Source organism: Lepidochelys kempii, chromosome 25 (assembly GCF_965140265.1).
Source record: "Lepidochelys kempii isolate rLepKem1 chromosome 25, rLepKem1.hap2, whole genome shotgun sequence".
Lineage (NCBI taxonomy): Eukaryota > Metazoa > Chordata > Testudines > Cheloniidae > Lepidochelys > Lepidochelys kempii.
In genome coordinates this window covers 14,220,916-14,246,389 of record NC_133280.1, presented here as the reverse complement: position 1 = coordinate 14,246,389, position 25,474 = coordinate 14,220,916, and the positions used below count along the sequence as shown (strand labels likewise).

Sequence of the window (25,474 nt, the reverse complement as noted above, 5' to 3'; positions counted from 1 at the left end):
ACAAGGAGAGTCTCACTGAATTTTAAAGCATGAGCAAGGGAGCAGGGTGTCTCACAGGCCGGGCAGGAGTCTTATGGCTCTCCAAGGAACCTGTTAGAGCTGGTACTGAGAACAGCCCTGATCAGTTCAAAGGGGTGTGAGAAAACCAGCTCTGAGCCTAAAGATTGGTACAGCACAATGTACCAGAGAGATTAAAATGTGTGAGAGAAGGAACAGGGAAGCCCAACACCTCTCCCTACTTCGGGGTAGAGATGGGGAGGAGGAATGATCCTGCACTGTTTGCTTCACAAAGCAGAACAGAGGCTGGGGGATGGACTGAGACGAGACCCAGCTCAGATCCCTGCAGACAGACAGGCTGAAAAGCTTCTACTTCTGAGTTAAGAGCCATCCACAGTGATTTATTTTTTAAAAAAAACACACTTAGGGAAGAATAATAAAAAAGTTAAAAAAATACAAACCTTCAAGCAGCACAAAAACTAGCAGTATGTAAAAGGGCGTGCTCCCCAGCGCCTGCTCTCCCGCAGCTCTTTCTCCACGCGCAATTCCACAGACAGAATCAAGAACATGAACAGACATTAACAGGTACGATGTTAAAACTCCCCTGCCCCTCACATGCCGGTCAGCACGTGACACTAGAGAATGATTCCGCTTCCTACAAACGCTGTAAAACCCCCGGGTGTTCTTTATTCCTGACTTCTCGAGGGTCCTGCCAAACCTCAGAGCAGCAGAGATAAAAGACAAATTTAATTCACGTTTCAGTGATTAAAAATCCCCCCCCGGCAGGCAGGAGGCACCTTCCACGGCCAGTTGGCCAAGTGCAATTTAACACTCCCCCTTCTCTAGGGAGAGGTGAGCAGGCGTCAGTTCCACAGCAGCTTGGATTTCCCCTTTTCTCGAGCAGCAAGTTTCAGCCCTGCTGCCGGTGGTGAATGACTCCAAGACCCCGTCTGGCTAAGAGCCCCTCTGCGAGCCATACACCTCCCCGGCTCACCATACGCAGTCATCCAATTGGTGCTGCAGCTGCCAGCCGGGAGCATCCTCACTGCCCAATCTGGATGTCTGCGGGACGCAGCTGCCGTTCCCCTTCCGCCAGGAAGATCTGCATGGCCCTGTGCAGCATGTGAATCCCCAGGCACCGGCGACGCTTCATGGGCCAGCTTGCCACCACGCCATAGTAATTCCCCTTCTTCTGATTGGTGAGCATCTTTAACCCTGGAAGGGGAAGCAGGCTCACTCAAGCCTTCTACTGTAAGGAGGTGGGGGAGTCAGACGGTTTCACTAGCAGGGGAGCCCACAGCTTGATTCCCCCCGCTCCTCACCCCCCAGCGGAATCACCCCCGTCCTGTTCCAGCCATGTGAAACTTCTCTCTGGCTGCCTACGGGAAGGCTGCTGAAGGAGGTGCGTTTCCATGGAGCGCAACAGAGTCGCAGCTGCTCGTGTCAGGAGTGAGTTCAGCTCAGTGACAGCCCCCATCCCTCCCATCCGCCCCCGATTCAGGCAGGGCGCATTCAAGCTAGGCCCCCCAACACGGGGAAGTCTTTCCAGCAGAGTGCAGGAGGCGTTGCCTGCCCATAGCTCCCAACTGCAACTGAATCAGAGAGAGACTGAAAACAGGAAACGGCAACCTGGCTGCAGAGAGAGCCAGACAGGCTCTGACGCAGAGACAGTTAAACCTGCTTTACAATAGAGGCAAATCCTTTCTCCCCCCCGAAAAAACAGTGTACATTTGCCCCAGGCTCCGAGCCCCTTGAACTCAAGAGGATGGGATGGCTAGAAGCTCAGAAGGGCGAGCAGACTGAGGTTCACGTGAAACCAAGAACAAATATTTCATCTTCAAAGTGCTTTATAAACAAGCCAACCCTCCATGCCCCACTAGGAGGCAAGTTGTCATCGCCATTCCACCTTTACAGATGGGGAAACTGAGGCACGGAGCTGGGAAAACTTCCCCAAGGTCACGGGGGGGGGGGGATTCAATTTCAGAGCTGGGATTGGAACCTCAGAGTTGGGGCTCCCAGTCGTGGGCTCAGAGTCCAGCCCCTCCCCTTCTAAACCACATCACCGTGGGGCTATGGAGGGAATGGCCAGATGGGGGGTGTCTTTAAAGGATTTCAGGGAGGGGGGGAAGCTCGTGTAAACCTAGGACAAAACCATTGTGCTACTTGCTACTGCCTTACCAATCGCATCCACCAAGCAGGCCTCCCGCGTGTAAGCTTCCACTGGGATGACGTTCTGGAAGCAGTGCACGGAGATCACGCCCTGGCCGCCCGCCCAGATGTCCAGGATGTGCTGCACTTTGGGGCATGCCTGCGGGGGACACAGGGGTGACTACAAACCTTCCAACACAGTGGTTTTCAAACTTCATTCATCTGCAGACCCCTAAAACAAATTTTGAATGGAGGTGCAGCCCCCTTTGGAAATCTTAGACAGTCTGCAGACCCCCAGGGATCTGCAGACCACAGGTTGAAAACCACTGGGGGGGCAAGTTATCCCGTGAGACACACTGGGCATGGGCCATTCCCAGAGACATTTAAATCCAAGCAATTTTATTCTTCCAACTGGTTCTCGGCCAGATCTGGAGCAGCCAGCTCATTGTCCCCTGACAGGTTCCTGGTCATTCTCCACGGGACAGCCATCTGTCCAGGCCCTCATTGACAAGTGGTACAAGTGTGAACGGTGCCAGGTAAGAGCCCTTAGGCCCGAAGCCCTTTCCATCCACAAAGCAGGCCGGCTCCCAGCACCCAGCCATCAGCTGGTACCAGCTTCCTGTCACTACCAGGCAGCGCAGGAGTCAAAGTGGCAAACCTTGATGTTAAAGGGCTCTCCTGAGGCATGCACACCCCACACCCCTTTCCACAGGGGACTAAACAGCTTTGGGCCAGATCCTGGCCCTGTGTAAATCAGTGAGCCCCAGCTTTACGCTGATCTCATCTGTACAGCGCTTGTGTTAAATGTGGGTTTTAAACCTCGGGCAGAGCAGAAAAGTCTCGTTTAGGGCCTATCGCCGCCTAGTGGCCGTTTGTTTTATGACTCCCCTGCCCAGTTACCTGCTTCTTTCCACCTTTGTAGTGAGTTAAGGACTGGTAGAGGTGGCTGTAGGGTCGGGAGCGTTTTCCTTTGCCCACGTAGAAGATGGCACTGATGAAAATCCTAAAGCAGTCAGCCTGGCTCAGGTGCTGGCAGCGGAAAGGTAAGTTCTGAGTCACCCTGCAAGAGGAGGCAACGCTGAGTGTAGAAGGGTTTGGTCTCATTTGCTGTTCCTTACACACGCCCCAAGTCTCCGGCTGAGCTACTTCTCAGCAGGCTGCTGCCCCGCAGGACTCCTCTGGGGCCCCGGCTAGTTTCTGTGTATTGTTATTAGCTCAGGCTCTTTTAAGGGGTCTCAAAAATCACCAGTCACTTCGGAAAATCTTGGCCAGCGGGCATCAGTTCCCTGCTGGTACAAACACGGCATAAACCATCTCCCCTGGCCCCACGTAGGTCCTGCAGGAATAGGACAGCAGAGGCACTCCTGCCAACGGAGCAGTAGGGTAGAAGAGAAAGTTCTCCTAGTGGACCTTCCCCAGGAGATGGCAGTTTTAAGGCAGGTCAGATGTGGGGACCTGCAAACCTCGTCCCTACGGGAGAAGAGTTCAGAGAGACCCCCTAAGAGAGAGATGGCAAAAGCCGCTCTGCGTGGACATGGTGCAGGGAGAGAGCTGGGAAGAGAGGCCATACCTGGGGTCCAACAGCAGATAGTTAAAGCTGGACTTCAGCACGCCCTCCCTCCACTTCCTGTTCTTGTCGGGCTTGTCGAACTGTCTGGAGAGAGCCATGTCGTCGTCCTTGCAGTCGGGGATCTGAAAAGCCTCTAGCGCAGAGGCCAGCTCAGGGCTGAGTCCTGTGCCCATTTCACACACACACACACACACCCCCAGAAAGGCGGGAGGGGGAGAAAGAGAGCGTACAGCTAGATTAGACAAGGCAAGGCGAGCCAGAGATGGCTAGGCAACGTGGAGTAATTTGGACATGCCAGAGAGCACGCAGCTGTCGTCTCTTCCCAAGAGACATCACAACAGCAGAAATCTAGTGACTGCAGCACTCTGGGCTGTAGGTTACCAGGTACGTACGCTCTGGATCTGGGCTATCGGTTTGTGTTTCCTTACACTAATTACCGTCCTCTCGGCCTCCGAATAGCCAGCCTTTCCTAGTCCTTTAAGTGAACGTCACCACATCACAGCGGGGGCAAAGCTACAAAGAAATCCGGCCATTCCAAACTGCCTCAGCAGCAGTCGGACCCAACTGGGATTAATGCCACTTAATTCTCTGGCTCTGAATGTCCAACTAGGTGCTCTGGGCTGTTGGGAGAGGTCATCATAGTGAACTGGTAGCGTTTAGTGCCTCAGAGCCAATACAGAGTGGAGTCCAGGCTTGGTAACTGAGCAACGCAACACGACACCTGGAAGGGGGAGTAGATGCTTTCTGATGCTGTCGAGGAATGATTCCTCTAGCAGCGATGCTTTTAACAGAAAGAGAGCTCGTGGAACAAACCAAGGGGGTTGGCATGGCAGAGGGGAGAAAAGGGGTCATGTAAGTGGTTGCTTTCTTTGGGGTCTGCAGTGATGTGGACTCAAATGCACCTTTAAAGAAACCTCTGTACACAGGAGCTGCACTGGTTTAATTTGAGGTGAGAGTTTAAACCAATTTTGTCAAACTGATGCCAAAGGCCATGTGGGACGTTATTTCATGTTCAAGCAGATTGAGGCCTGGTCTACACTAAAAAGTTTGGCTGACCCAGCTATGTTGCTTGGGGGGTGTGTGAAAAATCGACCTCCCTGAGTGACGTAGTTAAGCTGCCCCGTCCCCCGTGAACAGAGTGCTAGGAACGCTTCCATCGATCTAGCTACTGCCTCGCAGGGAGGGGGATTAGCTACGCCCGCCGTCAGCACAGGTTGCGTCTACACGGAAGCGCTACAGTGGCGCAGCTGCTGTTCCACGGCAGCATTTCAAGCATAAACAAGCCCTAAGTCTATTAGCAACAGATTTAAGCTAAACCAAGATTATAGTGTCCACACTGCGGCCTGAACTGGTTTAACTAACCCAGTGCAAGTTTGTGCGTAGACAAGAGCAGGCCCCAGGACTGAAAAAGCAGCAACAGAAAAATCTGTTAAAATGTTAATGTTGCAGACCTTGTCCACACAGGAAAGCTGCACTTGTTTAAACCGATTTAGGAAAACCAGTGCAAATCCCTGTGTTGACACTGATTTCAGTTGGCGAGGGGCTTATTTCAGGTTCCTAATCCACTTTAGCTAAATCAAATGTACCCGGTTTAAATTGGAGCAGGACTCTGCAGGAGTTTAACTTAATCAATTTAAACAGGTGCAGCTTTCCCATGCTGACTTGGCCTCTGACAGAACAGCTTAGCTAAAAGCTCCACACCCACCTGTTCCCTGAAAGAAACTGCTTACCTGCAGACCTCTTCCTGGCCTGGGTGTTCGGGTCTTTCATCAGTTTGTCGAGCAGCTGCTCGTAGAGCTTCCTCGTTAGACCCGTAACGGGCCCTGGGTTCGCACCCAGCTTTCTCAGCTTCCTAATGAGGGCCTCGTCGGAAAGGAGATGCAGCCTGGAGGTTGCCACTGGTGCCTTGCACTGCGGTGGCTGGTTCTCCTTGCTCTCCTGCTCCGCCAGTTTGCTCTGGTAGGCTCTCCAGTCATAAACGATAGTGTCATCGGAGCTCGTAGTGTCTGCAAGGACAGACATGTTGTCCGTGCATGGGACGTGACGCTCGATTAGCACGTACCCTTCCTCCTCGTCCATGTAGAGATATTCCACTGGCTCACAGGTGCTGAGGTTCACAGGGCGGCCGCCGGGTGAGAGGGGAAAGTCCTGGCTGCATGAGTCCAGCACGGGGCTCAGCCTCCCTGACAGGTGGTCGGTGGCAGACGTTGCCCGAGAAGGCCTCCTGGAAGATAGCCGACTGAAACTAACCCTGGAGGGACCAGGCTGCCTCTTGGCATCCAGCTGAGGCTGACGGCGCTCCTCTTGCAGGCACGCACTGAGCAACACTCTCCCACATTCCTCACTCACAGCGTCGGACTCAGCCTGGGAGAAGGCTGTTGCACCAAGGGGCTTGGTGAGAGCAACCTGCCATGTTGGGTCTGTGCAATGACCCTCCCCATCCTCCGTCAGCCACATGCTGTCTAATGGAGGGTTGTCTGTATCGGAGCTTGGGAGGTGGGGAGGGATGCCACCGTGGCAGGCAGCACCTGGCTTGGCTTCGCCCTTGTTACCAGACAAGGCCTGCTCATTGGTGCCCCCATCAGAGTCTAGCAGCACCGTGGGGCTGGCATCTGGGTAGCTGCTACGACCAGCAGAGGACCCTGAGCGGCTAGTGGCTTTTGCGATTATTTCAGTATCATCCAGGTCATTCGTTTCTTCTGCTTCCCAACAAGATGCATTTTCACCCCCCGGAGCGACCCAGCTCCCCCCTGCGGTATTACCTTCCAGACAGGGGGCAGGGCCAACTGGCATCCAAGGCATCCCCTGGGGGCTCCTAATTCTTCTGGGCCGCCTTGGCATCTCCAGCGTCTCCTCGAAGAGCGATGAGGAGGAGTTGCTGTCACGCGCTGCGGACGTCAAGCGGCTCTTTGTTCTGGGGGTGACGTGGCAGGGAAGCAGTGGTGAGTGGAAGGACTTTGTGGGAAACATCTTCTCTTTCTCACTCAAGTAAGAGAGCTCCTCTTCTCCAGAGCTGTCAGCGGGACTGGCAAGGCACTGGATCACTAAGGTGTCAGCTTCACTGCTCAGACTGGGAGGCTTTACCGATCTCCCTCTGAATGGGTTGCCGTTCATTTCTTCCTCTCTGCTATTGTCTTCCATGTCCCCGCCTGGCGTCCCCGTGTCCGGCGTCCCTCCTGCGGCCCCACCTGGCGTCCCCATGTCCGGCATCCCACCCGTGGCCCCGCCTAGCAGCACCGTGTCCGCCGTCTCTGGGTCACACCCATTTGCAGAGGGATCCCATTCCTGAATATCGGCTTTTCTTGCTACCCACTGGCTACTGGTCAGTTCTGTCCTTGCAGAGAGACTGCTCTCTGTGGAAAGCACCATCCCCTTCAATTTACCCTGCAGTACCCAGTCTGCAATAATTTGCCTGTAGTTCACAGTGGAGGCAGCTTCCCGAGGACCAGCCTCCTCAACTGCAACAGCAGCCGGTGTCAACTGATGTGGTTGCTGAGTTGACAAGATGTTTGAGCCTCTGTCATTCTGCTTGTAAGGGACACACTCAGCCTGTAACGCTTGGGAAGGGCTCGATATCCCCATGTCTTTGAGAGATTCGTGTGCAGTGCCGCAGGTACACAGCTCTGAAGCTGGCTTCCCAGCGGAGGTCAAACCAGAACCATCCCTGCTAATATGGGATGCTTCAGAACTAGCACATAAATGCCTTCCTCCTGCAATCTCTGTGTTCTGTGACTCGGAGCGGGACACGTGCTGCATAACTGTTTCCATTGCAGATGGCATTTCTACCAGCTTCTCGCAGCTCTGACCTGTGGTGCTGGCCATCAACTGTTTGCCTAAGCACGCTCGTGAACTCCCATCTTTGCTGCCAGTGCAGCTGGAATCAGCACTTCCGTCCCCGGCACACAGAGAAGAGCTGCAGCATTGTGTATCTTTCCCTTCCAAGCATTTCTTCAGCTCACTGTGGTCAGAAGCATCTGTGGCACTAATGTAACAGTCGCTGTCACAGCTGCCATATTGGCTGCCGCTGCTCTCGGGGCCTCCGCTAAGCACCTGTCCAGTGGCGAAGGGAGAGTCTGAATTTTCATGCGTTCTGGCCAAGAACGTTGGATCCATCACTGTCTTTTCCAAGTCATAAATGGCTGTGGAGTTGGCCCGACAGAACAGGTACACGTGGTCTGGGGATGTGACATCCAATCCTTCCTGGCCATTCACCTTTCCTAACATTTCGAGATCGAGGAAGTCACTGAGCTGGGACAGGCCCATAGTCCCGTTGGCATCACTAGTTCTGGGGTTGCAGCGTAGCCCGGAAGGGCTTTCCTTCCAGTTCCCATTGTTATGGAGGGGGAAAATTTTAGGGGACTCACAGAAACTGACACTTCTCCGTGCTCGCACTGCACGGCTCATGCTGCAACGCTGTGGTTGAGAGAAGATCATGGGCTCCTTTGAAATGGATTCATCCTGGCAAGGCACTGGCTGGGAAGACAGATCGTGACCACCATCTGTTGTGTCTTCATAGCCACGGCCAGGTGGTGTCAAACCATTGTCTGTCTCTGAGGAAGGAGAAGCAGAAGCTTCGTCCCCAGGAAGGCCCTGTGTTGTAGTCAGACTTGAAGTTAGTTCTTGAGGCTCATTACTGGCTGAAAGCCAAGTGCTGGACAGTACTGGCTGAGGTAGGCCAGGATGGCTGCTAGGATCATTGTCAGACAAAATGGAAGGTCCTTGGGAACGCCCCGGGTGTGAATAGGCACAAAAGGCCAATGTGGACAGGGGCATTGAACCGCACGGATGGTCCTGGAGATTCCCTGGGATACAACTCAGCCGGCCACTTGCATCGGCAGCTGCCGCGTTGTTAAAGGTGACACCCAGCCCTGCGTTACTGGGACTCCTGTCCGGCAGACACTTTTGGGTGCTGCTGAGCAGTCCAGGTTCATCCCACGCTTCAGAAAGACTTGAGATGATACCGGTTTCTGTGCAGTCGTCAGTCAGAATGGAAAGGAAGCTCTCAGTTCTTCTGAAGCCTTCATGGCAGACTGTACAAGATAGAGCGACACACCAGTGTTCATTATATTAAAACAGCAAACATCAACATATGTTTGCGTCTTACAAACCATGCTAACGAAACACACAGAGCAGTTCATCTGCAGTACCACCTTGTTGGCAAAGCAGACAGTCGGGCACCAGACCTCCTAGAATCTATTCCTTGCTCTGCCACTGACTCCATGTGTGACCTTGAGAGAGTCACCTCACCTGTCTGTCTCAGTTCACTCGCGTGTAATGTGGGAAGCACCTCACAGCATGCTGTCAGGCTTCATTTTTAAATCAAATCAAAGCACAGTACAACTCAAAAGGAGGCAGTGTGGCCTAGTGGACAGCGCACAGGACTAGGGCTTAGGAAACCTGGTTTCTATTCCCAGTCACTGGCCTGCTGGGTGACCTTGGTCAAGTCACTTCTCTTCCCTGTGCCTCGGTTTCCCCATCTGTAAGATGGGGATACTACTACTGCTCTGCTTTGTGAAGCACTTTGAGATCGACTGATGAAGAGTGTTACCTATGAGCTGGGTATTATTATTATCACAGCAATACGGAGCATTAATCCAGTCTGCTTCAGTTTTTCTAGACTGCATATAAGTGAAAATGCTTGAGAACAGTTTGTGGGATTGGGTCAGGGGATAGAGGGATCCAGAGCCTTTCATTTCTAGGTCATATCAGGCAATGAACAGCAAGAGTCCTCATCTGTTAGTTGTTCAGTGCCTTGCTAGGTCAGTAGAGAGACCAAAGACTGAGGGGCCAGAGGCTTACAGTACCCTCTCAGCGCCACGGAGATCGTCTCTCCAAGTCAGGGCTGAGACAGATGGTTTGTGGGAGGAAGTTTGCAAACAGACAGCGGCCCAGAATCCAAAGCCTTTCCCCAGCACTTATTGCAGGGAATGTGTTAAGTGTTGGGTTTTTTAAATACAATTTTGCACTTATTTAAGTGTCAATTCCTGCTTCAAACAGGGGCCAGCCAGAGCTCGTGAGAAGGTGATTCTCCCGAGGCAGCTGAAGCCCTTACAAATGAGGGCATTCACAGTTCAGAAGCACAAGCCCAGCACTCATTCAGAAATGCTTACTGCACTTACATGTGTGCGTGTTTGCTCCATCAGCCTCCTCTGGGAGACAGGCATGCTGGAAGCCCTGCAGGATTTGCACACACATCTTGTTTCCCTGTTCCAAGGCTAAGTCGATTGCTCTGTTTCCATCCTGAAGAGCAAAGGCACCAAAAAAAAGAGGATTAAACACATACCACCTGATCATGCTCTGCTTCTCAAGGGGAAACACTCTGCTGGGAACTACCCAAGTGTAAAGGTGAGACCATGCTGCGCTACTCAGCTGGAAAGCCACATCTGGAGGCTCGCCAACCTTAGGCTGGAAGAAGACTGCCCATTATGCAGGTGATGTATGTAGTTTCCAGAGACAAAGGGTCTCAAGCTAAACAGTAAAGGGTTCTAGTGGAATAAGAAGAAGCTGTATTTAAATAGTGCTGATCACACCAAAGCACTTTATTAATGGAGGAATCACTTCATTCATTACTGAAATGCAGCCACCTCTGAGGTGGAACGTGGCAGCTGTTTTACTGCGCACAGCAACGCAACAGGAATCAGGGTGTAGAAGAATACTGTACCCAGGTGAAGCAAAAGGCTCACCATGGGGTGAATGAATATAGGTGGATCTTCCTGTTGCAACACAGCCATGAGATGTCAGCTCCTCAGGGCAGGGACCATGCTTTTATTTCTGCCTTGAACAGAACTGGCAGTTAAATAATAAGCTTTAATGACAAGTGCTCAGGGCCACAGACAGTTTAATACATTAATGTTTCCGCTCTTGCTCAAAGTGACAAATGGAACAAATCTGGTGGCCTCTAATCCCTAAAAGACATTCACCCACATCATAAAATCACCAGTCAGTTCGACCCAGGCAGTAATCTCTGCTCAGGACTATAAGGAGACATGGTTTTCCATTCAGGGCCCTCACTGGTTATAGATTCATAGATCTTAAGGCCAGAAGGCACCACTATGATTATCTAGTCTGACCTCTGGCATAACCCAGGCCACAGAACATCACCCAGCAAGTCTTGCATCAAGCCCACAAGTTGAGCTAGAGTGTATCAGTTAGAAAGATCCGATTTAGAAGACTAGATAAAGTGATGAGAGAATCCATCACAGCCCTGAGAAATGCCTGTCCCTAAGTTAGTTAGCAAGAGCCTGGAGAAGATGACAACACTGAAATTATAATTATACGAACCTGGTCTTCGAGATTTGGGTCCCCTCCGTTCCTCAGTAGGAGCTTCAAGCATTTGTAACATCCCCAAGAAGCTGCTACATGCAATGGAGTGAGTTCCTCTATTGACCTGAAATACACAGGGCCCCAGGTTTACATTCCAATACCTTTATGTGCCTTAAGAAAATAATTCTTTAAATGCCAATGTGTGTCTATTAAAACGCAACAAAGGAAACAGGAGATTATGATACAGTATAGTGAGTAACACCCACTGGTTGGTGTATATTTTGGTACATAACATTTTGCAACTACTTCCAACCTTATTTGACAAAGGAAGAAACACATTTCATTTAGTATTGTCTTGTCAAATGTATGATTGAGTCTAGTGGAGGGATGGATGGCAACCACTCTAAATATTGGTATATCAACATGATAAGACACACAAATGTTTTTCTTTTTATACGTAAGGTCTGAATGAGCTCTCCACTGACAGCTAGTGATGAGCTGGGGGAAAAGGCTTCAGGACCAGATGGTATTTACATGAACACACCTACTCAGCCTAGGTATCCAGCAGACAGAGCTATATTGCCAAATGATTTGTAACCCAACACCAACCAAAATTGATTACTGGGTGGGTGCTCAAGCTGGGTCTGTGTTATATTGTTAAGAGGGACCCTGGGATATTGAACCTGGCACTTGTTACTGCTGACTCCATCTTGCAAAACGGTTACATACACTCCTTGTACAACCTGTCATGATATAGACCATAACAAGGTTTGTGGCAGTTTGTATTATTGCAAGCTTTCTAAGAAACACATAATTCAGGGGAAGTTTATTATTGTTTTATAAGAGATCAGAGTTTCATATTTTGTCTGTCTTTGTATATGCAACTTCTAAAAGAGTGACAAACATTTAACATTTCAGAGGGTGGTTTAAACAGCAATTCTGTGGAGGGCAAATCCCTGAGACACGTTATCATACTGAATGCAGTTCTGAACAGTGGCTCACAACGCCCTGGTTGAAATGGGACCATCTTGAATAGTAACACTTCTCACAAGTTTTCAGTTTACAACTATTCTTCTCTGATCAAACTTCACATGCATCTCATCTTTTTAGCTGTGCAAAAAAGAGAGGCAAAAAGTCATTCCAGCATCTTTCAGTTCAAACGTGATTCAACAGGACCCAGCATACCCGGATCTCACACATTTTCCACACTGGACTGGAGCACAGACTACCTACCTCCCTGATTGCCCTGCCTTTTCAGCAGGTGAGAAATAAAGCCACACAATTCACATTGAACACATCTGTGTCCAGTCTGTCAGTTTCAACGCTCTCAGATAGAACCTTGAGCAAGAATCTCCCGTCCATCAGCACATTGTGATAATCTACCAAACAGAAAGTCTTTCATTTTGTGCTTCAAAGTTATTTTTAGGTGTACATAAGGAAAGACAGATGTTAACTAATCCAGGATCACAAGTTTGGGGTAGATTTCCCAATGACTAGCGCACAAGACTAGGGGGCAGGACTCCCCAGCTATCCCCAGCTTTGCCAATAGCTTAGTGTGTGACCTTGGGTGAGTTACTTCACCTCTCAGTTTTTCTATCTGAACAACAAAGACGTTGCTTTGCAGTGGAAAGGGAGAAGGATTAACTCATTAACGTCTGAAGTGCACAAAGTATTAAATGGGCTTCATTGGCTAACTAAAAACCGCCCCCCTTCTCCCCAAATAAAAAAGCTTCCCCAGATTACCTGGCATTTGGGTTGCCGCCATACTGGAGAATCAGCTTCAGACAACGAACCCCACTTTCCCTTTCTTTGCCAGCAGCCAGATGGATCGCTGCAATTCCTTCTGGCAGAACCAGGTTAGGATCCGCACCCTGCTTCAGCAGTGCTTCCACATCCCTTCAGATGTACAACAGGGCACCAATTACAAGCTGCTCACATGGGATAGTCACACAGCATGACTAGACAGGGACCATTCAACATGAGACTAAGATCTTCGGGGCAGGGACAATGTCTGTTTAAAGTTTCTACAACAGTCATTCCACTATGTGAGTATCAGATAACAGTACTATAGACTTGTCATTTATTAGAAGTCTATCATCTAATGTGAGTGGGTGTGCCAGAAGATACATAATTTCAATGTCTAAAGATGCATCTTTCAACTGAGGTTACACTGCTGGCAAGAATCTCTCCTTGTCCCCCAAAATCTCCAGCCGTGCTGGTTAGGGACTGGTGTTCCCTAGCAGATATAATCCACTGACAAATGACATTTTTTGTAACAATCTTTTCCTTTTTTAAAATCTATTTCAGGGTTTTGTGTTGCTGCCCTTAGCCATGGTATCTGAGCACCTGCCACATAAAATCTATAGCAATTGCAGAGTCCCTACTAGACTTCATTGAATCTCATGCATGTCTCCCATTTCAAGATGAAGTCTGCTTGAGGCTGCATTATGCACACTTTAAATTTTATTAAAATTTACTTGTTTGTTTTTCTTAAATTGATTTGGGTCAGGTTTTTCTCCCCTGGATTGTTTTTTTCTTGGGGAGAGGGGTAGAAAGTGGTGTCATTCTTACAGTAAAATGCACTTTCTGAAGAGGAAGGTTTTGGCAGCAGTTCATAACAATAATGTGTTTGTCACTAAAACGCCTGCAGACGCACTTTCTCTTCTCACTCTTCATCGGGTGGGGGGAAATATACTTGTAATTCACAAGTGATTCAAGATTGCTACAAGTTTTGCAACAAACTTCTGGCCCTCAAAACAATGCACACAAGGAGCACCTACTATTTTATCAGTAGCCTTCACTCGTCACAAGCTTCCTGTTGCCTCTGGCTGCTGGCTTTCCGGAGGCAGCACCTAGTGGGGTGCTCCCCCCTTCGGATAGCTTTCCCATGCATTGTAGACTTATGCTTCCTGTTTCTCCTGATTACTTGTTTAACCGGAGGCCCTATTTTCAGTGAGAAGGCAAAGGCTCCGCCCCTTGTTATAGTCAGACTTAAACCTCAGGCTTCTACTAACAAGTCCAGACATATCCCTTGCGTTCTGAGATTAGATAGCTTGTTGTTTTCAGCAAGATATAGGGGCGTTTGAATCCTCTCATTTCTACCATACAATCATCAGAGCAGCCTTTTTCTACCCGCACTTCAGAGAGAGAATCCCCCTAGGCAGGAACAACTTCCCCTCTCTGTGTCTCAGTTTCTTCATCTATAAAATGGGAATAATGATACAGATCTGCTTTGTGATCTACTGATGAAAAGCATTATCACCACCTCTTAAACACACCAAGGTGCAAAATAACCATGAATTACCATTATACAACCAGCAAAGATAAAACCAGTTACTTTCTTGGAAAGCATAATACAAGTATAGTGAATTGCTTGACATTGGAATTGCAATGACTATGAGGTACAATTTGCAAAAAGGCATCAAATGTTATTGCACATGTTCAAGCAAAGTACTGCATAAATGGCATAGGGCTACACACTATTGGATGCTTTGGCTCATACCAGCAGGCAGGCTCAGAGCTGCAATGAGTGCAAGGTTACTATTGCTTATTTATGTACCCTCAGAAGCATCTTAGGTTCTTGGAGACATACAAAGACACAGGCTCTGCCCGAAAAGGTTAGTCTACCCAGATGACACAAGCTCAGGCAATTGAAGAATCCTTAATGCCTGGCTACTGCTCCGCCCTACGTTTGATTAGTGCTGCTTTGTGACAGCAGGGTGGGCAGGGCAGCTGGCAGACACACACCCACACAAGCACCATAGGCCTGTATGCTTTGGCGCTGCCCTCCATGGGGGCTGAGTGGAAACCAGGGACTAACAGCCATAGAATCAGTAGCAAGGGACAAAGTTGCTAGCTAGTTAGTACAGGGAGTCCTCCCCTCCCCAGTGCTGCACATCCCTTCCCCTTCCCCCCCACTGGGGAGAGTCCCCCAGCAATGCAGTGTGCATGGTGAGCATCTGTTTCTCCAGTGTAGCAAGCCCCTTGGTGCACAGCGAGCTACCTCCTGTCACCAGTGCAGTGTGTCCCTGGTAGCCCCATAGCAGCAAGGTGCCTTCCCCCTAAGTGAAGCAATCCCCACTGCACACCAAACCTGCCTGCTGACCCCTTCTCAATGCAGTGTACAGTGATACCCGCACTGCTACCTATAGATTAACCCCCCCAGCGCAGTGCATGCAGCGACACCCCCACTGCTACCTATAGATTAACCCCCCCAGTGTAGTGCATGCAGCGACACCCCCACTGCTACCTATAGATTAACCCCCCCAGTGCAGTGCATGCAGTGACACCCCCACTGCTACCTATAGATTAACCCCCCCCAGTGCAGTGAATGCAGCGACACCCCCACTGCTACTGAAAGATTAACCCCCCCAGTGCAGTGAATGCAGCAACACCCCCACTGCTACCTATAGATTAACCCCCCCCAGTGCAGTGAATGCAGCGACACCCCCACTGCTACTGAAAGATTAACCCCCCCAGTGCAGTGCATGCAGCAACACCCCCACTGCTACTGAAAGATTAACCCCCCCAGTGCAGTGAATGCAGCAACACCCCCACTGCTACCTATAGATTAACCCCCCCAGTGCAGTGAATGCAGCAACACCCCCACTGCTACCTATAGATTAACCCCCCCAGTGCAGTGAATGCAGCAACACCCCCACTGCTACTGAAAGATTAACCCCCCCAGTGCAGTGCATGCAGTGACACCCCCACTGCTACTAAAAGATTAACCCCCCCAGTGCAGTGCATGCAGTGACACCCCCACTGCTACCTATAGATTAACCCCCCCAGCGCAGTGACACCCCCACTGCTACCAACGGACGAAGCCCTCCCCCCACACAGCAACCTGCCCCCGAGCAGCGCGCCCCTCCCCCGCTTACGGGGCCTCCTCGCCGTGCAGCGCCTCGCACAGCCGGGCGGCCAGGACCGCGGGCCCCGCGCGGCTCATGCCGGCTCCGGGCGGGGAGGGGGGACCGCTCCCCTCAGCGCATGCGCACACCGGGCCGCCCCCCGCCCCCTCCCATCTCGCGGAAGGCGGGGCCGCCGCCGCTCCTCCGCCCGCGGGCAGGGTCCGGAGCCGTCCCCGGGGGGGTCCCGCTCACGGCGGCGCCATCTCGCCTCAGCCCCGGCCAGCGCCCGCCCGGCCACTTCGAACCTCCCTCCAGCCCCGACTGCGCCTGCGCGCCCCGCGGCGCGCCCGCTCCTCATTGGCCGCCGCCGCTTCTCCCTCCCAGCCAATGGGCGACGGCGCGGCCTTTGCAGCCCCGCCCCCGGCCGCGTGCGAAGGGCAGGCGGGGATGTCCAGGGAAAGTTGCTGAGTGAAGGGCGAGAGCCGTGATCGCCCCAGGGGCTGCAGCAGGGGAGGGACCTAGGCTTAAAACAAGACAAGGAGCCAGAAACCCTTTCGCTGAAAGTTTCCTTTCAACCTTTTTATTCACTAGCTTGGGCTTCAAGGTACATGGTTGCAAAGCTTTTTCTTTAAACCATCATTTCACTAGACCGGCCGACCCCTTAGGGTGCCCAATAAAACATCCAGCATGGCCCTTAGTCCTGGTGGGGGCAGCCAATCAAAAGCCCAGGCTGCACCGACGCGTGGAAGTTAACATAGGCAGGAGCTTGCCAACCCAGCAAACGCACACCTGTAACGGAAAATCCCATGGGTGTTCCTTGCAACTATTTAAAAAGAAACACGTCTGGCCAGTGAAACCCTTGGACGCGCAAGAGGTGGAAAATCGCCCAGTTAAAGCTGTTGTTACGAGCTTTATCTTGTGATGCAAAGATCCGACCTTTTAACTGGCAACAACGAAATATTACAAGCAATTCATACTGGCAGCTTTATGAAGAGAGTTGGTTTGATGAACACTTTTCCTAGAGATCTGTCTGACAGAGACAGCAATTCTATGGGCAGATAAACTAAAAAAAACTGTTTCCAGACTTTTGGGTCAACAGTACCCTGGACACAGGACACCTTGCGGCGAGAAGTGGCCTCCTGAATTTTGCGACACTGGTAGATAGAACTGGGCACTTGAAGGATCATTTATTACACGGTGGCTTCAATTTCTGCTGGCTCTTCTTCCTCAAGCAGGCTGTAGGAGGCGTGGGTCTGGAAGGGCCTCTGGAGGGGATGGGCTAGGAGCTTAGCCATGCAGTTGTGCAACTCCACGGCGGGGCCTGTCACAGACACTTCATATTTGTAATTGGTGCCTTTGGTGTCCAGATTGCTGAAAAAAGCGTACATCTCCTGGAAAGGGACAGAGCAGCTCAGTTACAATCAGGCATTGAGTATGAGACAAGGGCCGGCTAAAGCACACTGCTGGGGTCAGGAGACCTGGGTTTTATTCCCAGCTCTGCCACTGAGCCACTCTGGGACTCTAAGCAAGTCACTCTGGGCCAGGCCTCAGTTGCCTTATCAGTTAAATGGGTGATAATGCTGTCTGACCTCTGGGATGCCATGGGGTTTAATTCATTAGCATTAACTCATTAGCACCCAGATGTGATCCTCAGGCAGACAGCACTAGAAATGTACACTCTGATCACGAGCCGATGCCTACTGGGATGCCAACACTTGCTCAATAAGAATGGTACTAACCGAGGCTGGGTTTGAACTGACCATTTACCAGTGAAATACCAATCCCACAGGTCAATATCAGAGTCAGCACAAAGGTTTAAACTGGACGTGTAACCCCATTGGGCCTAGATATTACAGTACAAATATGCAACAGTGTACAGGCCTAGACCATTGTAATACCCAGGGCCACGGCAGGAGTTGAGATGTTAATAATAAGCATTGGACTCAAGACACTGTTCAGCTGTTGCAGTCCTAATCCTAGAGATTATTATAATAGAGAGTGGGTCCAGATACACACACGGAGACACCCCCAAATACTGGCTCTGTCCTCAGTTGATGTCCTAAGCTTTTACCTCAAACGTTCCCCAGAAAAGGAAGATGGCAATCTCTGGGCCACAGGCTAAGAATGGAGCCAGCATGTCTGCCATGGCAGGCGTTGCCATTGGACAGCTGGAGGAACATGCAAAAGGTGCCGACTGAAAGAATGTCTCCATCAACCAGCGCTCAGGGAGGGAAAAAAAAAATATCGATGGATCTTAACCACTGTGAGGATGTTCAAGAAACAGCCCAGGACAGACAGGGATGCCAGAGCCTCCTCTGTGCCCGAAGCGATGTGTGATGGATTTGGGAGGATTCAGACAAGAGAGGGTGGATCACACTACAGATCCCACAGGGCTCTCACCTTCCAGCTTGTCTCGTCCTCTTTCTCCTCAGCACCATTGTGGATATAAACCACGTCAAAAAAGAAATAAGGGCACTGAAGCATTTTCTGTAGAGAAGAGGGGGAAAAAAAAAACACATTCCTTCTTACTGTAGAGTCTGATTAGCAGGCTCCATGGCAAAGCAGAATCCCAGGGTAAACGGCCGGGGGAAAGGTTGAAAGGTGCCAACCTGAGCTATGCGGTGCTTGAGATCCTTGGGTATAGCAAGGAGCAGTGCACCTGGACTTTATCTCACACACACCCCCCGCCACTCCCCGATGGGACCCCTTCATCTCTCAGGACAAGATTGGTGTCTCTGGTCCACTTAAATCTTTGGTTCCGTGGCTGATTCATGCTGGCTGCAGCGGTGGCTTTTGTGCCATGATTGCCAGTCGGCTGGGAACCAAGCCGAGATTAAACTCATTCCAAACAGGTCATCATTATGGCCATCGCTGCTGACCTGGGCTGGATGCAAACTACTCCCCGTTATCTGGCCTGAGCCATCCAGCCCCTCCCATAGCAAGCACGTGAGAAGACTTGGCTTTGGGGTCAGATCCCAGCAGGCACCATTGGATCTTTAAAACTGCAGGAGTTTATGGCTGATTCACAAAGGTTCTTGATTCCAGTGAAAGTGCCCAGCACCTCTGACAGCCACCCACCACTGGACAGTAATCTGGCAGCACTGGAATGCTGCTTTCTGTCTGGGACAACATGGAGTGCAGCATCAAGGACAGCCCAATGAGTAGAAAAACCAGGAAACACCTACCTTCATCTGCTCTGTCATGGAGAACTGAGGCTGACAGGCTGGCCGGCTAAACACCAGGATGGTCCTGACCACATAGGGAGGTGGGATTGTCTGGATGTTTTCTGTCACCGGCAGCTCGATCTTTTGCTGTCTGTGCCATTAAAGAGAAAGAACGCGGTTCAGAAATACCACCACATGCGCTTGTGAAGCCGCAGGGTTGGGCTGCTAAATAAGCACATACACAGCTACAGTTATGCTGGAAGGGGCCAATGGCTACCAGCAGGTGAATCTTGGCTCCAAAGATAATCATAGACTCTGTTAAAGCCAATGGGCCAAGCACCTGCTTTCAGGTTCTACAGAAAGAGCAAACAACATGCAATAAAAACAGCTGCAGATAATGGGGCATAAGATCAGAGCTAAGCTGCGTGGTCTGAGGGGTTTCCCTGGTTGCAGATACAAGGGCTAGGACATCAGTTGCAGCCTGTGTGTTTTGGAGAAGCCCAGCAGGAGGAATTCTGAGCAGGACCCTGACAGGAAGCAGAAAGAGAGTTTCTTGGGCACAGAGCTCGCTGGAGTGACAGACCCGGGGATCTCTCAGCAAAGAAGCTCCCTGCTGCTGTTTGTTTCTACTGTGTTCAGGGAAACAGGACTTTTTTTTTAAAAAATAAGCAAGTGAAGGGCTAAAATCCAGATGCTGTTTGTTACAACCTGATATATAGACTGCGTCAGCTCTTTTTACAGGCCCAAAATCCAGAGTTTGGTCAAGAAGACAGAGGCCTAGCAAAGAGTGAACAATATTAGCGAAGAAGCAGAACAAACAAAGGACAACCTTGCTTTTTGCTCAGATAAGCTTGGTCAGCAAGAAGCCAGGTGGAAATTATAATTGAGGGCTTTATCTCAAAGTTGCAAACAGACCAAAGGAACGAAAGGGGCCCTGTTTCTTCTGTAGAAGAGGTGCCTTCCTACACACCAGCCTTGAGTTTATGGAAGAGGTTCAAACATATCAGTATGAGATATGATATCCTCCCTCTCACAGATGTGCACCTCTCCTCCAAGCCATTGTCAGTGCCTGCCTTAGAAACACAAATGAACAACTAAAAGACAGTCTTTATTGCTATATACTTTTCATTTGTCCTGTTGCTTGTCCTAAGTGTGTACCTGTCGGACAATCAGGGAAGCGATATCATTCCTATGGATCCCAAATCAGAATTCAACATATATATTTTATACTAACACACTCTATATATTGTTAATTAGTACACAGGTGTTTTCCTTTAAAGTGTCATGTCTTAACCTGAAACCATGGGCGGAGACATTATGTAACCTTTTGACCATTGGCTACTGTGCTTATCTTGTCTTGCTGCTAGACCTATCCAGCGGTTTGGGACTGCCTACCCCATCATTTCCCTCCACCCATGGAAAATCCATAAAATCCATTGTAATCAATTGTTTGGCAGTGTCTCTGAGCCTAATAAGCAAGGTGACACTCCGCCAACACTGTGCGTAATAAACCCACGTGCTTGATTCTACATGGTGTCCATATTTTGTTCCGTCAGCAAGAATACACCAAGAACGAGACCTGATTCGTATAACTGATTTCTCATCCTAATGGAAACAAGGCCCTGGACATTGGCTAAACCGCTCAGATCAAAGGGGCAATGCAGCTATAAAAGCAATATTTGCAATTTCTGCCTTCCACGGAGCAGCAAACTTACATGAGATTGAAGAGGCCTTCGAGATCTAAGGTTCGAGAGATAAGGACTGGTCCTTACACACACACGGCCCTTCCAGATGCTATTAGGTGTTTTTAGCTGGTGAGCTTGTTGGGGGTCACTTGGCATGGCACTTGGTTTGCGTAGCACCTAGCACCATGGGGCCCGAGCTGGGGGGACCTCTGGGAGCTACTGTAAGTGATAAGCAATCATACATTTCTGATCGGTCACACGCTAGAGGGTGTGGGGACAGGTTGGAACATCTACACGTATTTAGGAGGGCATGCAGACTATTTCCAAATAAAATGCTAAGTTTTCCATCCATCCTAGGCGACATGCTACCATAGTAGGTGAGCATCTCATAACCTTTAATGTATTTATCCTCCCAGGGCAGGGCTACTAGTCCCATGGGACAGGTGGGGAATTGAGGCACAGAAAGGAGTGATTTGCCAGTGTGTCTATGGCAGAGCAGAGAACTGAGCCCAGGTCTTCAGAGACCCAGGACAGTGCCCCTAACCACTGCATCATCCTTCCTAGCTGGTGCATCAGCACTGACTCTGCAGTTCCCTGCTCTAGGAAAATGCCAGCCAAACTCAGCTGAGACACCACACCAGGAGAGATGTCTGTGATCTTTCTGCATTTGTTCCCTACAGGCAGCGCTCACTTACACTGGGACCTGCTGCCATCTTCTGGCAAAACAGCAGATAACAGAAATATCAAATATATTTGGGCATAAACTTTCATGGGCTAAAACCCATTTCATATGCCCAAATAAATTTGTTAGTCTCTAAGGTGCCACAAGTACTCCTCGTTCTTTTTGCTGATACAGACTAACATGGCTGCAACTCAGAAATATCAAAGGATCCCCCAGATCAGATACACACTTTATGAAATATATCCGTTACAACACAGTCCTTTGTTCCCAGAATAGGATTCACTCTCTCAGGATCTGGGAAGTTCCTGACGTCAGGCCTGAGTTGGGCTCTAAGGTTTCTAGACAGTCAGGGGGCTGAGAAGGGGAGAATCTGTGTGTGCACATTGTCAAAAGACTCCGCAGCTGCAGGGCTCAGAAGCCCTGTTTTGAAGACCAATGTCACTGTGTTCACGGGTGACCAGTGGCGCTGTGGGATTGGAAGGCAAGAAGGATCTCGGTCCCATCCACCTACAGCACAGACCCCAATCCCCACCCCCCATCAAAGGATACTGAACGACTTGCAGACCACGGTTTCCAGGTCATACAGACAGCTGCACACTTCTCTGGGGTCAGAGGTGAAACCGGAGAGCTAAGAGGCAAGACAGGAGATGTTAAAGGAAACTGACAGAGACTCCCTCTGGAATCACACCAGGATGGTGGTGTGAGAAGAAAAGTATCTCTGCAGTGCTTAGCACACCGGGACCCCCGATGTCACGAGGGGTTCCCTAGGCCCTGTTGTGAGAGAGGCTATTAAAGGTGATCTGAAAAGGTGACACCCAAGGCTTGCCCCCGGGTATTTTCTATGATGGGTAAAGAAGGCCTGCCAGGGGGTTTTGAGATCACTTTTCAATTTTTTCTACTTCTTCTACAAGTTAGGAATTTGGGGCTTGCCTCCTTTTTTTCCCAGAAGACCTCACTGCTAGGACTGGGGTACCACAAACAGCTACGTCAGAAGTAGAAAACCCGACTAGATAGCTGCTTGGACAGCTGCAGCCTGGCTGTTCCTCGGTATCCGAAAGGAAAGTGCCAGGCCTGCGGGGGTCTCACTCACCCAGGTGGCATCATTGTTCACCACCACCAGAGCGAACTCATGGCATTTGTCGATTTTGTGCTTTGTCCTCACAAACATCTCAATCATCTTCTGGGAGATGTTCAGGGCATTGGTTTTGGATCTACAGAACAAGCGAGAGAGCATGCCAAGGTCAGCGGCTGTCTAACACCTTCCCATCCCCTCCTCTCCCAGCATCCATGCATCAAATCCTTAAGGGGAGGTTGAGGGAGTGCCAGCCCCCTGATCCGAACTGAGTCTCAAACCTCTTTGCCTTTCCCCTCTGGCTCGCTGTAACATCACTCCCTCCCTATTTTCCGGGCTGCACTGTCTGATGCTTTGAACATCGGCCTGACACCTGGACCCCACCGTCACACATGCCTTTCCTCACCATCCCCATGAGGCCCTGTCATCCATAGACCTCCAAGTACTTTACAATAGGAGGGTCAGCATCATTAGCCCCATTTCACAAGTGGGGAAACCGAGGCACAGAGAAGGGAAGCAATTTGCCCAGGGAGTCAGTAGCAAAGGTGGGAACAGAACTCAGATCTCCTGGCTCCCAGGCCGATGCCCTGTCTGCTAGACTGCATTAATGGCATTCACAAAACACTGACCGATAGACAGCAGCTGCTCACCCGTTAAAGGATTCTAGTTTGGGCAGAGACATTTCCTCAGAGAGGTCTAAGCAGATGATCTGCATTAAAGAAAACAGCAGCGTTAGCATCTCACATCATTCATGAGCCCATCACACTGGGAGCTTCGGCTTTACATTGACCACTAGCCCTCAGTGCCCGGCTGAGTGGCAACGTTTAAACACACACATGGCCAAAAGAAGGGTGCAGGGTTAAATCGGGTCCATTCGGCTCAGCGACCTGGGCACGGACTCTCCCCAACCAGAAGGGCCTTGACAGAGAATGCAGGAGATCCACCCAATGGGTGGCGGGCCAGGAGCGGGACTCTGGCACTCACCACTTTCTCAGGGCAGTTCACCCTGGGTGTCTTGACCTGGAACTCCGTGGGCTGGGCCGGGACCTGCCAGTCTTTGCCGTTGGGCGTGGCAGCGCTCTGTGGACTGTCATCAGCACTGGCCGCCTCTCCTTCCCCCTCGCTGCGGTTCCCCACGCTGGCCTGCGCGCTCAAGGCTCGGTCCTCGGCCCCCTCCGGGTTGGAGCGGGTTCTGGGCCTCTGCTCCGTCGCCTTCTCCTCCTCCTCCTCGGCGGCGCTCCCGGGCTCCGAGGTGTCCATCAGGTTGCTCCGCTCCACAGGCGACTCCAGCTTGGATGCAGCACAGGGCTCCCTGGTTCAGGCAGAGGGAGAGAAGCGGCTCGGTGCAGGGATGCTGCACGGACAACCCCGCGTACAGCCCTCCACTGGCCGGCAGCGGCCGGAGTGGGCTAGACGGGGCCTGGCGGGCCTTTCCCACCTCCCCTCCCTATGGCTTGGTGCTGGGAGGGCATCGGGATCTGGCCTTTGGGTAGGGGTCCCCAGCATCCAAGTCAGTCAGCCTGCGCCCCCCATTGCTCCCCCCAGCCCACCCCGGTCCCCCCCCATCGCTCCCCCCACAGCCCGGTCCTCCCCAACCCACCCCGGTCCCCCCCTTGCTCCTCCCCATCGCTCCCCCCACAGCCCGGTCCTCCCCATCGCTCCCCCCCCGGCCAGGTCCCCCCGGCCAGGTCCCCCCCTTGCTCCTCCCCATCGCTCCCCCCACAGCCCGGTCCTCCCCATCGGTCCCCCCCCAACCCACCCCGGTCCCCCCCTTGCTCCTCCCCATCGCTCCCCCCACAGCCCGGTCCTCCCCATCGCTCCCCCCCCGGCCAGGTCCCCCCCCAACCCACCCCGGTCCCCCCCTTGCTCCTCCCCATCGCTCCCCCCCCGGCCAGGTCCCCCCACCCCACCCCGGTCCCCCCCATCGCTCCCCCCCCAGGCCAGGTCCCTCCCATCGTTCCTCCCCCAGCCCACCCCCCCCGACCCGGCCCGGCCCGGCCCGGCCCGTCGCTGCTCACCGCGACCTGCCTCTCCCCCAGCGACCCGCAACCCGGAAGTGGCCTGGGCGCCGCCAGCGCTAGGGCTGCTGGGAGATGTAGTTTCCTGGGCCTCCCTCGCTGCCCCTGGGTTCCATCCGCCAGTGGCGAACCCAGCCCCGCCCCCGAGCCTTGTGCTCTCCAATCACCCCCGCCATGCCCTCGTGGCGCATCAAAATTTGCATGCCTATTTGCATATCTCTGACATGCAAATTTTCTCAAATTTGCAGCTAGCCCCAAATCCTCTCCCCACCGCAACATGGCCGGCTACCAAATTCTTCCCAGCTCCATAGGTACCATTGTATGTACATGATTCCACAGGCTCATTTGCATACAGCCATAAACTTCAGCTTGTGGTCAATACCCGTTGCGGGCAGGGAGCGTTTGTTCGGTGTTTGTACAGCCCCTAGCGCAGTGGGAGCCTGGGCCATGACTGGGGCTCCTGGGTGCCCTGGCAAAACCCAAAGAAAAACATGCCTTCCAGCGTAGCCGGTGCTCGGGGACAGGCGTCTCGTATCAAATCCCAAGCGATGCCTCGGCTAGAAACACTGCAGCTGTCGCACCCACCACAGCGACCGGAGGGGCAGGAGCTGGGTCAACAGGAGGCTTTGCTGGGGTTCGCTCGGCTTAACGATGTCTCTCAGCGCTTGTGGATTTTTCACCCTCCACAGTGATGTCGCTGGGTCGACCTCACTTTTTAGTGCAGACTTGGCCTGAGGCGTGGTCCACACTGAAAAGTCTGTCGGCATGACTATGTCCGTCGGGGTGGGGACAAACCCCGGTGTACACACAGCTATGCTACAGAAGAGGGCCTCAGTCAGTGTAGTTAACCTTGTCCGGGGAGATGGGCTTCCTACGCCAACAGAAAAACTCCTTCAGCCAGCCTAGGCTGCATCCACACTCGGGGGCTCTGCCGACTAGGGCAGACAAACCCTTGGTCTCAGATGTGACAGACCCAGCCCTCTAGCTAGACACTTATCTGGCCTCCGTGACTGAGCACCTCACAC

The 25,474-nt window shown here is 51.7% G+C and overlaps 2 protein-coding genes across 5 annotated transcripts; both read right to left on the bottom strand.

The window, feature by feature from the left end:
• Positions 1-370: 370 nt before the first annotated feature.
• On the bottom strand, positions 371-16,141 carry ANKLE1 (ankyrin repeat and LEM domain containing 1). Of its 3 annotated transcripts, XM_073323936.1 has the most exons (9): positions 15,859-16,141; positions 12,722-12,874; positions 10,997-11,102; positions 9,835-9,955; positions 5,446-8,745; positions 3,716-3,878; positions 3,046-3,205; positions 2,176-2,305; positions 371-1,212 (listed from the first exon to the last, which is right to left on the bottom strand). In XM_073323936.1, exons 1-9 carry the CDS (start codon positions 15,924-15,926, stop codon positions 1,040-1,042), a joined length of 4,374 nt encoding a protein of 1,457 aa, XP_073180037.1. In that variant the 5' UTR covers positions 15,927-16,141; the 3' UTR covers positions 371-1,039. The 3 variants fall into 3 exon arrangements, with proteins under 3 accessions (XP_073180037.1, XP_073180038.1, XP_073180039.1); XM_073323937.1 differs by lacking the exon at positions 12,722-12,874; XM_073323938.1 differs by lacking the exons at positions 12,722-12,874; positions 15,859-16,141 and adding an exon at positions 13,759-14,468.
• Positions 16,142-16,377: 236 nt separating this feature from the next.
• On the bottom strand, positions 16,378-24,520 carry BABAM1 (BRISC and BRCA1 A complex member 1). Of its 2 annotated transcripts, XM_073323984.1 has the most exons (9): positions 24,450-24,520; positions 23,416-23,743; positions 23,082-23,140; positions 22,450-22,570; positions 21,909-21,987; positions 20,708-20,732; positions 19,014-19,143; positions 18,229-18,315; positions 16,378-17,219 (listed from the first exon to the last, which is right to left on the bottom strand). In XM_073323984.1, the coding sequence occupies exons 2-9, from the start codon at positions 23,689-23,691 to the stop codon at positions 17,019-17,021; spliced, it is 978 nt and encodes a 325-aa protein (XP_073180085.1). In that variant the 5' UTR covers positions 23,692-23,743; positions 24,450-24,520; the 3' UTR covers positions 16,378-17,018. The 2 variants fall into 2 exon arrangements, with proteins under 2 accessions (XP_073180085.1, XP_073180084.1); XM_073323983.1 differs by lacking the exon at positions 24,450-24,520 and having other exon boundaries at positions 23,416-23,947.
• Between the last annotated feature and the right edge of the window lie 954 nt (positions 24,521-25,474).

Bases quoted from the DNA above. Each gene is read 5' to 3' on its own strand.
- BABAM1 (XM_073323984.1), bottom strand. From the start codon at position 23,691: ATGGACACCTCGGAGCCCGGGAGCGCCGCCGAGGAGGAGGAGGAGAAG. The intron at 19,144-20,707 runs GTAAGTTTGCTG...TTAATGGCACAG, and splicing joins GAAGGCCTCTTCAATCTCAT to ACAGCAAAAGATCGAGCTGC. The intron at 18,316-19,013 runs GTAGGTGTTTCC...TCTTCTCTACAG, and splicing joins CCATGACAGAGCAGATGAAG to AAAATGCTTCAGTGCCCTTA.
- ANKLE1 (XM_073323936.1), bottom strand. From the start codon at position 15,926: ATGAGCCGCGCGGGGCCCGCGGTCCTGGCCGCCCGGCTGTGCGAGGCG. The intron at 9,956-10,996 runs GTTCGTATAATT...TTTGCTCTTCAG, and splicing joins ACCCAAATCTCGAAGACCAG to GATGGAAACAGAGCAATCGA. The intron at 3,879-5,445 runs GTAAGCAGTTTC...AAATGGGCACAG, and splicing joins GGCCAGGAAGAGGTCTGCAG to GACTCAGCCCTGAGCTGGCC.